The 16,898-nt window shown below is 35.9% G+C and overlaps 1 protein-coding gene across 1 annotated transcript in view; it reads left to right on the forward strand.

Moving 5' to 3' along the window:
• The window catches only part of LOC129247257 (ATP-binding cassette sub-family C member Sur), a 109,709-nt gene that overhangs the window by 62,385 nt on the left and 30,426 nt on the right, over positions 1 to 16,898 (forward strand). The window contains exons 8-9 of the mRNA XM_054886309.1: positions 429 to 591; positions 709 to 1,675. Of these exons, the coding sequence (XP_054742284.1) occupies positions 429 to 591; positions 709 to 1,675 (1,130 nt within the window). The remainder of the gene's footprint in view (positions 1 to 428; positions 592 to 708; positions 1,676 to 16,898) is intronic.

The following is a 16,898-nucleotide window of genomic DNA, read 5'->3' on the forward strand; positions in this document are numbered from 1 at the left end:
TAACTCACACTTTATATAAAGCAACCTTAAGCGATCGGCTAGGCGGTAACCGGAGCCGAATGGGTTGATGCGTGACTACCATTCGGAGTCCATAGGTTCGAATCTCCGTGAAACAGCAAAATGAAGACAAGTTTTTTCTAAGAGCGGTTGCTCCTCGGCAAGCAATGGCAAGCCTCCAATATATTTCTATCATGAAAAGCGTCTCATAAAAAATGTCTGCCGTTCGGAGTCGGCTTGAAACTTCAGGTCCCTCTATTTGTGGATCAAGACGCACACCATAAATTGGAGGAGGAGCTCGGCCAAACACCTAAAAGGGGTATAAGCATCAATTATAAATATTTGAAGGAGATTATAGCACTTCGTCTTATATATATACTTTGAAATTCTGTAGACCCTGCTGTGATCAACTAATTGAAAATAATTTTCAGAAATGTGCCGACCAACGTCTCAGGATTATTCATGATGTACTAATGGGCATAAAGGCTATCAAATTCAATGTTTGGACGGAGTCTTTTGTGCATCGTATTGACAAGACACGTAAAAAGGAATTGAAGTATCTTTGCTGGGACTCTTTTCACTGGACATTGATGAGTAAGTCGAAATTTTGATTCCCTAATAATTAAATAATTTATTAATCCAAAAAATGACAAGATTAGACTGCATTTGGAAATAATTTTGCTTTATTTCTCAACCCTGGCCGAATTCCAGCCATTCTCACCCACATTTCAAGCGTCCTTATCAGCTACGTCACACTCGCCGCATATGTCAAGCTCGAAGGTGACGCCATGGAGTTCACCGCCAGTCGTCTATTCTCCGCTTTGGCACTATTTCAACAGCTCACTGTTCCATTACTCATATTCCCCATAACCGTACCAATTATTTTGTCCGCCGTTGTATCGACTAAACGTCTCGAGCGTTTTCTCAGCGCACATGAAATACACAAACAATTCGAAGGTATACGTCACATGGCACGCATCCTAAGCAAAAGTGATGCCTCACTGGACTACTACGAAGTGCAAGGCAAAGCAACCAATGACACAGCGCTGTTAAGTGGAAGTGGCAGCGGTGATAGTGGATTAGGTTTAGGTGGTGAAAAATTGCAGGCGCAGTGCGACAATAAACGAAGTGAGCGTTTGACGTTGAAACTGCACATACCGGAGAGTCCAGCGCCATTGGCGCACTCCGAGCCGCAGTCGCCACTCATAGCATTCGACCCGCCAGCCATGGATAAGCATTTGCTTACGCCGCGTCGTAAAAGTGAAGAGCATTTGCTTGGCAGTTCGATGGGTAGTAGGTTGAGTCAACAGCGACGCGATTTGCTGCGCAACAGCCCCTATGTAGTGATACGACCACGAAAATTTCCCGGCAGTGGATCGGCGCAGGCGCATGCACAATTAACGCCAGCGCAGCAGTTAGCTCAACGACATATGGATTCATGGAGTCGTGATTCGTTGGTGCTGAAACTGCCAGACGATATGGCGGTATCGGTGCGTGATGCGTGCTTTGCTTGGAATCCACAACGGCCGGAAATACGACGGCTGAGCGTGCGAAACGTGACTGTGCCGCGAGGGAAACTCACTATGGTGGTGGGTAAAAACGGCAGTGGAAAGACATCGTTATTGTCGGCGTTGCTCATGGAGATGCCACTGCTGCGCGGCGATATCATTTGGAATAAGTGAGTATTGATTAGTTTAGTGAAGTTTGGGCATGACAGAAATTTCGATTTTAGAAATTACAGTATTGGAAATTACGATATTGGAAATTGCGATGTTATAAATTAATATATTAGAAATTACGACATTAGAAATTACGATATTAGAAATTACGATATTAGAAATAATGATATTAGAAATTGCGATATTGGAAATTACGCCACTGGAAATAGCGATATTAAAATTTACGATACTATAATATAAATTACGATATTAGAAATTACGACATTAGAAATTACGATATTAGAAATCATGATATTAGAAATTACGATATTAAAAATTGCGATATTAGAAATTACGACACTGGAAATAACGATATTAAAATTTACGATATTAGAAATTACGATATTATGAAATAATATTATTTAATCAGAAGTTGTAAATTCAAAAATATTTTGGGAAACTCGCTGAAGAAAATTAGGTGTTTTTTTTGTATATTGTGCAATGGAAAAATAAAAGGGAGCTCCATTTCTTTTGTGAAACTTTACAACAACAATAATTGCATAGTTTTAAAACAAATTACTTCTGTACAACGCGTTCAAATAAGTGAGCACCTATGTCTAGAACTGAAGAAAACGGTTTCTTTCTTTTCCAGAAGACTATTTTTAATAGCATCTGGAATATCTAAATATAGCCTCCTGGAAAGGTTGTCTAGATTAAAAGATCAAATTCCTTCTCTCCTGAGGCATTTGTGAACTTGAAGTAGTCAATTTGTAGAGCAGTTCATCTAACCCAAAGCTTGTAAATATACTGAGTTCCACAACAAATTTGGTAAGAAATTATTTAACATTTGAGGAAAACTGCACAATTTCTTTCTTAAAAAAGCGCACGACAGATGGAGTGCTATTTTATCGTGAGCTACCTCAAAACCACTTTGGCCTCAGTACGACAGAAGCAGGAATGTTTAAAGAGCTGGGGGTCCCCCGTTATTCAATTTCTAAACTCAAAGCGGTGTTCACCGGATACTGGGTAATCGGAACTCATGCGGAGAAGCTTGGACTTTCGTATAACACCCATTGCAGAAGCTGTGGGAATCCTGCGGAGAAAGAGGCTGTTGAACACTTTTTTTGCAAATGTAAGGGTCTGGCGGTTAGGCGCTTGGGGTTCCTTAGTGTGGCTTTTGGGGATAGTCTGAGGCAGTTCTTCGGCCTAGATCCCTTTTTCCTCCTTCACTACATCAACAGCAGTGGGTGGTTGTAGATGAGGTTTTTCTTCCTTTAAGTTTTGTACAGGTACTGGTCTACATTACGGTATTAAAAAGGCACTCTAGTGTTACTTGGAGTGTACCCGTGGTACTCTTGCTATCGAACCCACCTATCTACCTACATGTCTGCATGTGTATTTATTTTTTTAAACCAAGTGTAAATACAACAAATAAATCATAGCAATTCCTTTGTCTTTCCTGCAAACATAAACTTTATGATCAACTTTTTATTTTTATTACACTGTGTGACAAAAAAAAAAAAAATTATATATACTTTTATGGCGACCTAGCACAACTTGTGGCTATAGAAAAACTAAACAAAATGGTATAGGAGAAATTTCCAATACACCCCCAAAATCTCGTTTTATGGCCATAAAACCGTTTTTCAGTAGGTTGATGTGAAGAATCACTCCTAACTTCGCCAATTTCCATCCGATTCCGAATTTGTTTTTTTAGTTCGAAAGAACAAAAACAAGCCTTTTTGACAGTGTGTTGACAATTTTTCTGAAATGACAACTGACGAGACTGTAGACGGAAGTATTTGGAATTTTTTGATTTTTTCTCTATTTTTTCAACTTTGACATAATTTTTACGATATTATCCGATATTGAGGACTTTTTTTAGTACACTACTGTTTTAGTAAATTTAATTTTGCGTCGAATGAGCTATATTTGACTGTAATTGAATTAAAATTAATAGAGTTGTGTGAGTTTTAAGATTTTATTTTTTTTTTACTAATTTGGTATGTAGGTATAACTTACTCTAAATGGGAATAAGGAAGTGTTTTGATGCGTTATTATAGATACGTAATGTTTATTAGAGTATATATGTACTGTACTGCATACAACAGAACTGGTTAAAACTTACGAAAATATCTGACATATTATCACACACTTTTTTTTTCAATAGAAATAGGAAAAAGCTCCCAAGTGTACCAAAGTTCACACTGTACATTGATTAACAAAAGAAGTTTGTTATTATAATTTAACCATATTAAAACGTTAAAGTTTTATTGTTTGTTTCATTGAAATTCAAGAGATATAAATCAAAACGTGTCTATCGGCGTATTGCGGCCGTTTTTCTCGCAGTGCTCGGCTCAAACGCATCAATTGTCGTCGGTAGACATCCCCCGTAATCGTTTCATTCGGTTTCAGTAGCTCATAATACACAACACCCAGCTGGTCCCACCAGATACACAGCATAACCTTCAGGCCATGAATATTCTGCGCCGACGTCGATGTTGAAGCATGGCCAGGGTATCCATACGTTGCCCGACGTTTTGGATTGTCGTAATGGACCCACTTTTCATCGCCAGTCACAATTCGATGCAAAAAACCCTTTCTTTTGTGCCGTTGAAGCAGTTGTTCGCATGCCATAAAACGGCGTTCAACGTCTCTTGGCTTCAATTCATACGGCACCCAATGGCCTACCTTTCGGATCATTCCCATGGCTTTTAAACGTTTGGAAATGGTTGATTGATCAACTCCCAAAGTTTTTGCAACCTCTTCTTGCGTTTGAGCCGGATCTTGATCGAGCAATTCCTCCAATTCGGTATCCATGAACTTTGGCGGCGCACCCTCGCGTTCTTCGTCTTCCAAGCCAAAATCACCACTTTTAAAGCGTGCAAACCACTTCTGGCACGTTCGCTCAGCTAGAGCATGCTCACCATAAACTTCCACCAAGATACGATGACTTTCGTCTGCTTTTTTCTTCATATTAAAATAATGAAGAAGAATTCCCCGCAAAAACACATTATTTGGCACGAAATTCGACATTTTCAAGTGTGGTAAAAATATTGTTGTTTACGCTTCAAATAAAAAACTTATACTGACGTTTGTGCCTTACGACAGTAGCTCTCCAATGAATGTTTGGAAATGTGGATCGATGGAATAATAATCAAGTTACGCCATCTGTTGTAAAACCGCACGAACTTATTCATAGTCCTATTATAACAGTAGTGTACTAAAAAAAATCCTCAATATCGGATAATATCGTAAAAATTATGTCAAAGTTGAAAAAATTGAGAAAAAATCAAAAAATTCCAAATACTTCCGCCTACAGTCTCGTCAGTTGTCATTTCAGAAAAATTGTCAACACACTGTCAAAAAGGCTTCTTTTTGTTCTTTCGAACTAAAAAAACAAATTCGGAATCGGATGGAAATTGGCGAAGTTAGGAGTGATTCTTCACATCAACCTACTGAAAAACGGTTTTATGTCCATAAAACGAGATTTTGGGGGTGTGTTTGGAAATTTCTCCTATACCATTTTTCTTAGTTTTACTATACCTACAAGTTGTACTAGGTCTCCATAAAAGTATAAAATCACTGTCGCACAGTGTTATTATTGATTTGTAATTTTTACTTATTTTTGACTAAACTTTTATTTCTTTTTTTTTTATTTTTAGTTTTATTACCTACTATTTGCTTATTTTGATGTTTGTATATTTTTCTTGTTTATTTTTATTTTTATTACTGTTTGTTCATCAGTTTTTATTAATATTTGTTGCTCATTTTTACTTATTTTTGACTAATTATTTTATTTTTATTTTTGTTACTATTTGTTTATTATTTTGATTTTTGTTTTCAATTTTGTATACTTTTTTATTATTTTTGTTTGTTTTTTATTTTTATTACAATTTGTTTGTCAATTTTGCTTATTTTTGGCTATTTTTTTTATTTGTAATTATTTTATTTTAAGTTTTCTTTCATTTTTATTATTATATTAGTTTTTATTTTTATTTATATACTAATTTTTATTTTTTGTATAAATTTTGTTACTATTTCGTGATATTTTTGTTTTTCTTTATTTTTATATATACATACTTTTTATTTTTATTTTTTATCTGTCTTTACCTCGATACAAAAAACAAAGTACAAATCATAACAAGTTTATTTTCGTTATTACCGATATTTTTTTCACATATTATCGCAATTTTTTTTTTTATTTTTTCAGTTCGTTCAAAAATTTATATAAAATTCACCAACTATATTAATTTTAAATTTTTACTTTAAAGCCTTATCTCAACTTTTCATTGCAGTACTTCAACTTCCACTATTTTACTGCGCCCAGATGCAGCTTCACTAATAAAAAAAAGTGCCATAAATGTATGTATGTATGCAAGTGTGTGCGCGTGCATGACAATAATAAATTCACACCAATGTGGCAATTTATAATAGCAATTGAAATTATTGCATACGCGCGAATGCCAAGTCCACACACACACACATGCACACGTTTACATTCGTATATAAATGCAGTTGTGATTCATGTAACACTACTCAAACACACATTCAGATATTTTTATTATCTGCGTACATAAAAAATGCATTTGTATTATGCACATACCTACATACCTACGTTTGTATGTAGAGAAATACACATTCGCACATTTGCGAATAACTATATTTTCCAGCACTGTGCACATCAGCTGCAGCAGCACATTTCACATAGTCCCATAAACATTGATTTCTTTCATTTTTTTCGTTTTTTTTTTTCGCCTTTATTGCACTATTTCTTTTGCCTTGAAATGCACACACACACACATATCCATACACGTATACACATATCAAAAGTACAACATACCAATCAACTGGCCGTTTGTCTGGTAGCCCGTCTGACTTTCTCAACCGATTTACTGTGACTTACTTCCTTATCCTACATCTTTTCTTCTTTGTGGAAAATCTTTGCTTTAGTTATAACCCATTCTGCATTTCACTGAAATTTTTAGTGCCTGAAATCTTTGCTGCGCTCACTGCAATAAAATTAACATACAAACATTTGTTATAAATTACAATGACGTGCTGTGCATGGAAATGGCCGAAGAAATATGTTGAATGACTGCTGCATTTCATTGCGTTCTCATATTCCTACTACTTGTTCGTGCCCGTGTAGAAAGTGGGGCGGGAGCAGTTAAAATGTTATGGTGAAAACCTCGGTGGGTCGGTGGTTGGTGGTGAGGTGGTGAGTGGTCAATCTGTGTATGCAGGCAAGTGTGTGTGAAGAAGGGATAATGTGATTTAAAAAGTAACAATCATATTTAATGCGAATATTGAGTACTTTTGTGGTACAACAGGGCGTATGAGTAACGAGCGCGCCATCATACTCGTGCATATAAATGCAGTAAACTTCATATTGTGGCAATATTACAACACTATATAAAATAAAAACCTAGTAAGCATTTTGGTTCAATTTTGAATCAAATCACTTTCACAAATGTTGAACGTTTGAAAACTTGATTTGGTATTTGGACAACTCTGCCTCATTTTTGGTGAAAATGAGAATTTGTTGTCTTTGTGGGAAAATTGTTTACTCTAAAATCTACTTCAAAGCATACTTTTTAGATGTCATATAACATATTTTAAGCCATTCTAAAACAATGGAAAAGGTGTATATTTTTGAAGTACTTTTATTGAAAGTAATTCCTTGATTTTGCCTTGGATAATTATAAAAAAAAAAATAAAATAAAATAAAAAAAAAAAAATAAAACAAAAAATAAATAAATAAAATAAAATAAAATAAAATAAAATAAAATAAAATAAAATAAAATAAAATAAAATAAAATAAAATAAAATAAAATAAAATAAAATAAAATAAAATAAAATAAAATAAAATAAAATAAAATAAAATAAAATAAAATAAAATAAAATAAAATAAAATAAAATAAAATAAAATAAAATAAAATAAAATAAAATAAAATAAAATAAAATAAAATAAAATAAAATAAAATAAAATAAAATAAAATAAAATAAAATAAAATAAAATAACATAAAATAAAGTAAAATACAGTAACTTATTTTTCAAGCAGTTACAAGCCATAAACTCAACTAGAAACATTTGTGTAAGCATTTAAATCAAAATCTTAAACAAGTCTACTCTAAATGTCGTCAGAAAGAAAATATTTCATACCAAGAAACGAATTTCGCAACAGTTTTGTGACTATTTGACCCGGAATTTTGTGAGCGCCCGTCAGATACCAGTAAAGAGAAAATACGTCATATTTCACACATTTTCTTCGATAAAGACAAAAACTAAAGCTAGGTGAGTGAAAATGTGAGAAGTGAATTCTCAATTTTGGGTTCCTGGGTTGCATTCCAGTAATTTTTATAACAAAAATGGACATCTTCCTGGAAGCCCAATTTCACTAGTGTACAAATATTTTCTTAAAAAGTAGTAACTCATTAAAAAATATTTGTTTTTGATTAACTTCCGATTACTGAACCTGAAAATGAGTTTTATTATTTTTTTTTTCCAAAATAAGCGGATGAAAAATCTCTTTTCTAGGTCTTTTTGCAGTTATTGCCAAAAATCTTTAGAAATACGAAAAAAACTGACCTTTTATGGTCATCGTTAGAAAGATTAATTCCACAACTTTGTGTTGAACGAAATAGTAAAGGGTTTTCCAATAACAGGTGTTATTGGTGAATGGATTGTGAATTGGTGAATGGATAGCTTATTTTCAACAAGACGGCGCTACGTGCCACAAAAGCGACGAAACTATTGACCTTTTACGGAAAAAGTTTCCGGACTGTGTCATCTCTCGAAGAGGGGATCACAATTGGCCACCGAGATCTTGCGATTTAGCATCTTCTCAATTTTTTCTTTGAGGCCACGTGAAAGAGAAGGTCTACGCCAACAGCCCAGGGTTGATTCAAGAGCTCAAAGAAGGAATTCGTGAGGCTATCGAGGACATAGGGCAGCCACTTTGCAATTCGGTTATGGAAAATTTCATGAAAAGGATATTGTCTTGTAGGCGTGATCGTGGTGGTCATTTGCCTGATGTTATTTTCCACTATTAACGGCATACCTTCCTTTTTATAATGAAATAAACATCCGATCATTTATATTAAAAAATCGCATTTTCTTTTGAATATCAAAATAACACCTGTTATTGCAAAGCCCTCGAAAAATAGCTCAGAAATAAGTCGAATTTTAAGGGGTTAAGGGTAGTTAGAGGCCCGAAAAAATGATATTTTTAATTAATCTAAATTAATATTTTTAAGATTTTCGTAAAAAAACCGAAAATTAATTGTTTAAAAAAACGGAATTTTTGAAAAAAAAAATCCGTCGATCAGGCACGACTTTTTTATGTTTTTCAAAAGCAGTATAAATTGTATTGAAATCCGCCAAGCGATTTTTAAGTTACAGTAATCACCAGTTCAAAAAACATAGTTTTGAGAAAAACGCATTTTAAGTTTTGCCACCGACTCGAAAAAAGAATTTTCAAAACTTTTTCTTAAAGTATAATATCTTAAAAATATTGTGTGAAATTTTGAAGTAAATCCGACAAATACATTTACTTCAAATTTTCTCACAATATTTTTAAGATAACTTTAACCCGTTAAGATTTTTGGAAAATATTTTAATTTATTTTTTAGTTAAAAACTTTGTAAAAATGAAATAAAAAAGTTTAAATGAAAGCCAATTTCTTTACAAAGCAGAGGAGCGCTGAAATTGGACAGAAAATGCAAGAGTTGTCGAAAAATAACTAAAAACGCCCTATTTAAGTTTTTGCCACACCATCTGCTACGAGCTGCACCGCTGCGGCCAAGCGCTCTTAGTTCAGACCTGTACTTCCAACAGTTGGAGCGCCTGAAGCAGACAACCACCAAGAAAGAGGCGGCTTTGACCTATATAAGTGGCATTGTGTTCCATCAGTAGAACGAAAACTTGGCTGTGAGGCTTTTATGCATCCATAAAGTGCGTTGGTAGCAAGTAAGCGTTTTCCACCTCTTTTTGCCTGTGGCAAACAATTTCATTAACTCTGTTAGTTTAAAATTCACCTTAAGAAAAGCTGATTACCAGGTTGAACTTGGATTTTAAAAATTCAAAATGGCTACCTATTCAAAATGACTATTTTGGAGGATGATTTATTGTTTCCGTACCCCTCAGCGTTGATGATTTTTATGTGATTTCTACTTGTCAGCAAATATTCAAACTAGTCTAGTCTTGTTTTGAGATTATCAATTAAGATCGTAGGTAGGTAGGTAGAAGTGGCAGTCAGTCTTTAAACCAACTAACTTAGATCATGACCTATCCATTGTGATACCACAGTACCAGCTGATCTGCTAGCCATCGCTAAACCCATTGATCTGGCTGATATTTATATCTCTAAGATTGTAATATACTTAACCAATTAAAGTTCTCGAAGAAGTGGTTTCTCAGAAATCTGGGGCGCATTCTTCGAAATGCGTAGTTTTAAATAAATTCTGCCTTCTTCTTACCCCTATAGCTCCCACAGGAATCATGAAGCGGAGACTCCCAGGCTCTTCAGATTAGCCTACCTAATAACGTCTGCTCAATTAGTGAAAATAAAACCCAGGAGTGGTTATATGCCTACGTTCGAAACCCCAATTTATGTTTGAGGCTTGGTATTTTTCTTCGCCTACTACGACGATCCGGACACCCGCCGAAAAGCTACCATTTAACCCCCATTGCAGAAGCTGTGGGGACCTTCCAGAGAATAAGACTCTTGAGCACTTTCTCTATAAATGTACGGCTTTGGCAGCTAGACGATTAAGGTCACTGGGTGCTCCTTTCTTCGACAGCCTGGGGCAGTGCGCCAACCTAAATCCAATCAATCTTCTCCATTATATCAACAGCTCTGGCTGGCTGTAGATATCTGCCTGTTGGAGGTCTCATAATGTTATCAAAACGGCGCTTTAGTGCTCATTGCAGTACCCCTTTGTTGGACACAAGTTCCTTTGCTAATTCCCGATGTTGTGAAACCATTTTGCCTATCGGATAAACGATATGTGTATGCGTGTGCAGATTCCAAGTCTAAGTAAGTCGTAGTATAACAAAGTCTAAAAGAAGTAACAGTTTAGAGAGCAATGTCGCATTCTGGAAAGAGCTGGACCGTGGCAGAGAAAGGGTTTAACATTCGCCACTTCGTTCACGTTTCTGCACCTTCGACAGAAGTCATTGAAGGGAATCCCCGTAAGTTTCCCATATGTTCCTATGAGGTAGTGCTTGTTGATGATGCCAACCTCTGTACTAACTGAAAGTCAGTATTCATAAGGGACCAAGTTCTGTGCTCTCTCATTTCAGGCTAGGTCTGTCTAGTTGCCTCACAAGTCGGCTCCGTGCCTCATCTAGTGTTGGCCGGCGCGACTTGTAGATTTACCTTATCCACAGCTTGCTTGAGGGTAGAGGTATGCCCACATTCAGATGTGGCAGAGTTGACTGATTTAAGATTAGTTTCCAGTTCCAAGTTGGCAGTTTGTCATGCAATACGAAGTCAAGTATGCCTACCCGTATCAAGTGATACCTTTGCTTCCGTGTCAAGAGCGTCATGGAACACAGGGTTTACATCTCTCAATCATCGGAAGCCAATTATCGTCTTTAAAATGTGTTAATATTTGAGATATACGTTTTTTCACTAAAACTGGGGTTCTTATAAGACCTTTCTGTCAATTCGCAGCTTGACTACATATGCGGGTAAGCATTAAAAATTTTGTTCTACATTAGGTGCTGGGCCTCACACCAACGCTTGAAAGTTAGACATCTGACCGTTTAGCCAAATAAGCTGCTTTTATGCCGCAATTACTTACAGCACTCCTTCCTTTGACCATCGAAGTCTTCCCTCAGAGGCTGGGTAATTACTTCACTTAGTGTTGACTGGGAGACACTGAGAGCCTGCAGCTGGGCTAAGCTTATGGTGTTCTCAACTTCCGAGTGTAAAGGCTGGTATTAACTCGGATTACATAAATTGAGATGATTTTGAATTGGGTATGCGGACTTTGAATAGATGTGTTGGAGATAAAAATTTGAGCTCTTTAGAGGCTGAAAGCCAATTCTGATATATTTGATAGTTTTTGATAATTTAAATTGGAATAAAAGAAATAACACAAATAAATAACGAAACTAGTAGAATGGACGGTATACCGACGATATAGTGGCGTTTCCATAAAGAGTGGATGTATGGCCGAGCTTCTCCTCCTTTTTGTGGAGGTACCTACAGTTTTAGGCCGACTCCGAACGCCAGATATTTTTTATGCGGCGCCTTTTCATGGCAGAAATACACTCGGAGGTTTGCTATTGCCTATGGAGAGGCGACCCTTATAAGAAATAACTTTCATGCATAGAAACTCGAACCTACGCACTCCCGATAGGTAGTCACGCACCAACCCACTCGACTCCGGCGGCCGCCTACATGGATGCATACTAGGGCGAGTCGATTTAAAAATCGCTCATTGCTCTGTGAAAATCGTATTCTAGGGATCAAAATAAGAAACTTTACCGAAGGAACCATACCTCTAAAACGAAAAATCCCACTTTGACCCATTTAGAGTGCTCCAATCGAGTCCAAATGTATGACCGACCCCCACTAACTTTGGACGGCCGATCCACCCATGCCAGTGGCACACCCCCTGGAACTCCCCTGGGGGGTTCCCCATACAATCATTTCAAAATATCACCATTGTTGGCCTTTACATGAGAAAAGAAACTAAAAAGTTCGACCCAAATTGGCGGACATCAGAATTCGTTTTAGAGGTATGGTTCCTTCGGCAAAGTTTCTTATTTTGATCCCTAGAATATGATTTTCACAGAGCAATGGGCGATTTTTTTGCCTCCCTACAAATCGACCCGGCCTAATGCATACCCATAAAATTACTACATAGATTTACATTGAAATCTTCTTAAGCAAATCGTAGGAAGCTACTATCATATTTCACATTAATTTTTAATCGAGTTTCGCTTCGCATTTATGATTATTATTTGATATAAACTGAATATGAACTGATATATTAAATATCACTTGAAAATTGAATTTCGACAATTGAATGCACAGAAATGATAAAATTCCGTTAAAAATTATCACAAATACCACAGGTACCAGTGCGCAGGTGTGTATGTATTTGTGCATAAAGCTAAATTTATATTCAATTATGTGAAATATATTATTTACAACAATTCCAAACTTCTGCTGGCATTCAAATCATTGCATTGCAAAAGTAGTAGCAGGCGAAAAATAGGGTTTGGTATTATAGCTGCTCAGGGAAATAAATGGTTTTCGCGATAAGTTGTGCACATTTCAATATATATTGCAGAAATACATTAGATTCGTGTTTATGTGTTAAATTTATATGCTTGCATACAAAGCGTGCACCTATTTACTACAACAACTACTTATATTTGGGTGAATGGTGGCAAATATAAATTTTACGCACAAGACGTAAGCGCCTTATAACCTGCTTGCGCTCCTTTCGGTGCGAGAGTAGCGCACAAGTTCGTGTGAAAACTTTAATTAAATAACGCAAAGTGCATCGGTGTACCAGGAGCCGTAGTAGCGTTGATTTAAGTGTGAAATTTAATGCGTATTGAACACTTAAAATCATGAGTACCTACTATGAAATAAATTAACCCTCACAATATAGTTTTTCGATTTTCATTCTTTTGAATAATATTTACTAAGGACTTGGCATTGGTGTTTATTAAGTTGCTCAAAAGAAATTTTAAGTTCTTGTTTATGGATTAATTCGTAAAATCTTTGAGCAAAGATAGTAACTACTATTTAGTTTATATTTGCTGACTCCAAAAGTAATAACAAATTTTTAATTTTTAGTTTTAGGTTCACTTTACAAAATCAATGATTTTTATTTTTTCATAACTCAAAACTACAAATTTTTATTTTTCACTTAGTACGAGTACTAATACTCTACTTTGTTGCTTATTATATGCAAGGTGAATTCCAAAATAAACAAGACAATAAGCGCCAGCTTTCTCCTTCGCGGTATTCAGGGCGAATTCGAAGAATGAGCTGCGTTTATGCTTCAGAACGCCAAGATAAAAAATAGCATGGACGGTTTGGCCCATTGGCACGAACTCCTTGTAGACAATTCCCTTGGAATCGTAAAAATAAATGAGAATCGACTTGATTTTTGACTGCTCCAAACGCGATTTTTTGGGTGGTAGCTCGTCTGCGGTCTTCCATTCGGCACTTTGACGCTTAGTTTCAGGTTCATGTTGGAAACACCACGTTTTATCACCAGTTTCAATGTTGTAAAGGAAGTTCTCGTCTTTTCTTGCCTCTTTAATGAGGTCTTTCGAGTGTTGAATTCTGAGCAATTTTTGATCCTCAGTTAACTTGTGCGGAATGAAACGTGCACAGACCTTTCGTAAGCCCAAATGATCAGTTAAAATGCGAAAAATCGATATTTTGGAGATATTCAACTCCGATTCCATGAATTTGAACGATGATTTCGGTACATTTTTGATAAATATACGAACAAATTCGATGGAGATTTTGGTGATTACTGATTTCGGACGGCCCGTATGTTCATTGTCATTTATGTCCTTACAACTGTCTCTGAAACGTGTAAACCACTCATCAACTCTGGCACGAGATAGGCAATCATTGCCATGAACTTTTTTCATCCATTCAAATGTTTTAATAAACATGTTACCGATTTTTAAACTAAATTTGATATTAGCTCTTTGTTCGAAACTCATTTTTGTACAGATGACACAAACATACTGATACTTTAGACGCAATAACTTCGCTTTCACTGAACCGAATGCCACCAAGCCTTCTTTGGAAGTCAGCTAGAGATGTAACTTCAAACGCACTAACTCGTTAAAAAGATGGCGCGATCAAAAACATTTTCATGTCGCCAGTCTTGTTCATTTTGGACTTCCTCTTATATTTTGTTGCTGAATTTTATTTTCCGTTCAAATATTATAAATTTGTGACTGACGCTTTCCATTTCAATTCAACCGGGCTATTCGGGTCATGTTCTTCGATTTCGATGAAACTTAAATACGTTGCTCTCTGGTCAAAATAATGAGACACGTATTTTTTTGTTCGCCCGAAAAAAATTTTTTTCAAGAGTTATCGGCAATTTTGTTTTTCGGCTCAAACTAGAATTTTTTTTAATTATATAAGGAAAAATTTCTTTTAAATGCCCATAACTTAGTCAAAAATGAACCGATTTTAATAATTTTGGGTTCAAAATAATTGTCATTACATATACGAGCGATTTCATGTAGAAACAGTTGCAAAAGAGTAGCTGAAAATTTTTTATTTTGCAAAAAACAAAAAGTGCGAAACAGGTTTTATACTCAAAAATTCATTACTCAATAACAACTCATTTTAGCTACTGGGCATTCAGCTTAATTGAAGTTTGAGGTGTCCTCTTGATTTGGAAAAAGTTATAAGAAAACACAAAATACACTTTTTAAAATATTGAATTTCGAAAAAATTTCCATTTTTTTTCTTTTTTGCTAAATAAAAAATTTTCAACTACTTTTTTGCAATTGTTTCTACATGAAGTCGCTCGTGTAAGTAATTACAATCATTTTGAACCCAGAATTATTAAAATCGGTTCATATTTGACTAAGTTATTGGCGTTTAAAAAAAAATTTTCTTATAATAGGACTATGAATAAGTTCGTGCGGTTTTTTTCGAAATTTGGAACTTTATTGACGTAAAATGGTTACAAATTTAATATTCATAGTATTGTCCATCGCTTGCTACTACTTTTTCCCATCTTTCTGGCAATTCACGGATTCCCTTTGTGAAAAATTCGGTCGGTTTTGCCGCAATCCACGAATCGATCCATTTTTTGACTTCATCGTAATTACGGAAGTGCTGGTCAGCCAGGCCATGTTGCATCGATCGGAAGAGATAGTAATCGGATGGCGCAAGGTCTGGACTATACGGCGGGTGGGGTAGGACATCCCATTTGAGCGTTTCTAAGTATGTTTTGACCACTTGTGCAACATGTGGCCGATCATTGTCATGTTGCAAAATAACTTTGTCGTGTCTATCGGCGTATTGCGGCCGTTTTTCTCGCAGTGCTCGGCTCAAACGCATCAATTGTCGTCGGTAGATATCCCCCGTAATCGTTTCATTCGGTTTCAGTAGCTCATAATACACAACACCCAGCTGGTCCCACCAGATACACAGCATAACCTTCAGGCCATGAATATTCTGCGCCGACGTCGATGTTGAAGCATGGCCAGGGTATCCATACGTTGCCCGACGTTTTGGATTGTCGTAATGGACCCACTTTTCATCGCCAGTCACAATTCGATGCAAAAAACCCTTTCTTTTGTGCCGTTAAAGCAGTTGTTCGCATGCCATAAAACGGCGTTCAACGTCTCTTGGCTTCAATTCATACGGCACCCAATGGCCTACCTTTCGGATCATTCCCATGGCTTTTAAACGTTTGGAAATGGTTGATTGATCAACTCCCAAAGTTTTTGCAACCTCTTCTTGCGTTTGAGCCGGATCTTGATCGAGCAATTCCTCCAATTCGGTATCCATGAACTTTGGCGGCGCACCCTCGCGTTCTTCGACTTCCAAGCCAAAATCACCACTTTTAAAGCGTGCAAACCACTTCTGGCACGTTCGCTCAGCTAGAGCATGCTCACCATAAACTTCCACCAAGATACGATGACTTTCGGCTGCTTTTTTCTTCATATTAAAAAATTCCCCGCAAAAATACATTATTTGGCACGAAATTCGACATTTTCAAGTGTGGTAAAAATATTGTTGTTTACGCTTCAAATAAAAAACTTATACTGACGTTTGTGCCTTACGACAGTAGCTCTCCAATGAATGTTTGTAAATGTGGATCGATGGAATAATAATCAAGTTACGCCATCTGTTGTAAAACCGCACGAACTTATCGATAGACCTATTATAATTAAAAAAAATCGAGTTTGAGCCGAAAAACAAAATTGCCGATAACTCTTGAAAAAATTTTTTTTCGGGCGAACAAAAAAATACGTGTCTCATTATTTTGACTAGAGAGCAACATATTTAAGTTTCATCGAAATCGAAGAACATGACCCGAATAGCCCGGTTGAATTGAAATGGAAAGCATCGACTGTAATTTCTTTAGTTAATAACAATACTAAATTTTTGATTAAAACTTTTTCGCTCAATAATAATATTCATACTAATATTTTTCAGTCAGTAATAAAACAAAATTTTTAAGTTTTTTTTACTTTCAATAAGAATACATATTTAGTTTTAA

Source organism: Anastrepha obliqua, chromosome 5 (genome assembly GCF_027943255.1).
Source record: "Anastrepha obliqua isolate idAnaObli1 chromosome 5, idAnaObli1_1.0, whole genome shotgun sequence".
In the NCBI taxonomy this organism is placed as follows: Eukaryota; Metazoa; Arthropoda; class Insecta; order Diptera; family Tephritidae; genus Anastrepha; species Anastrepha obliqua.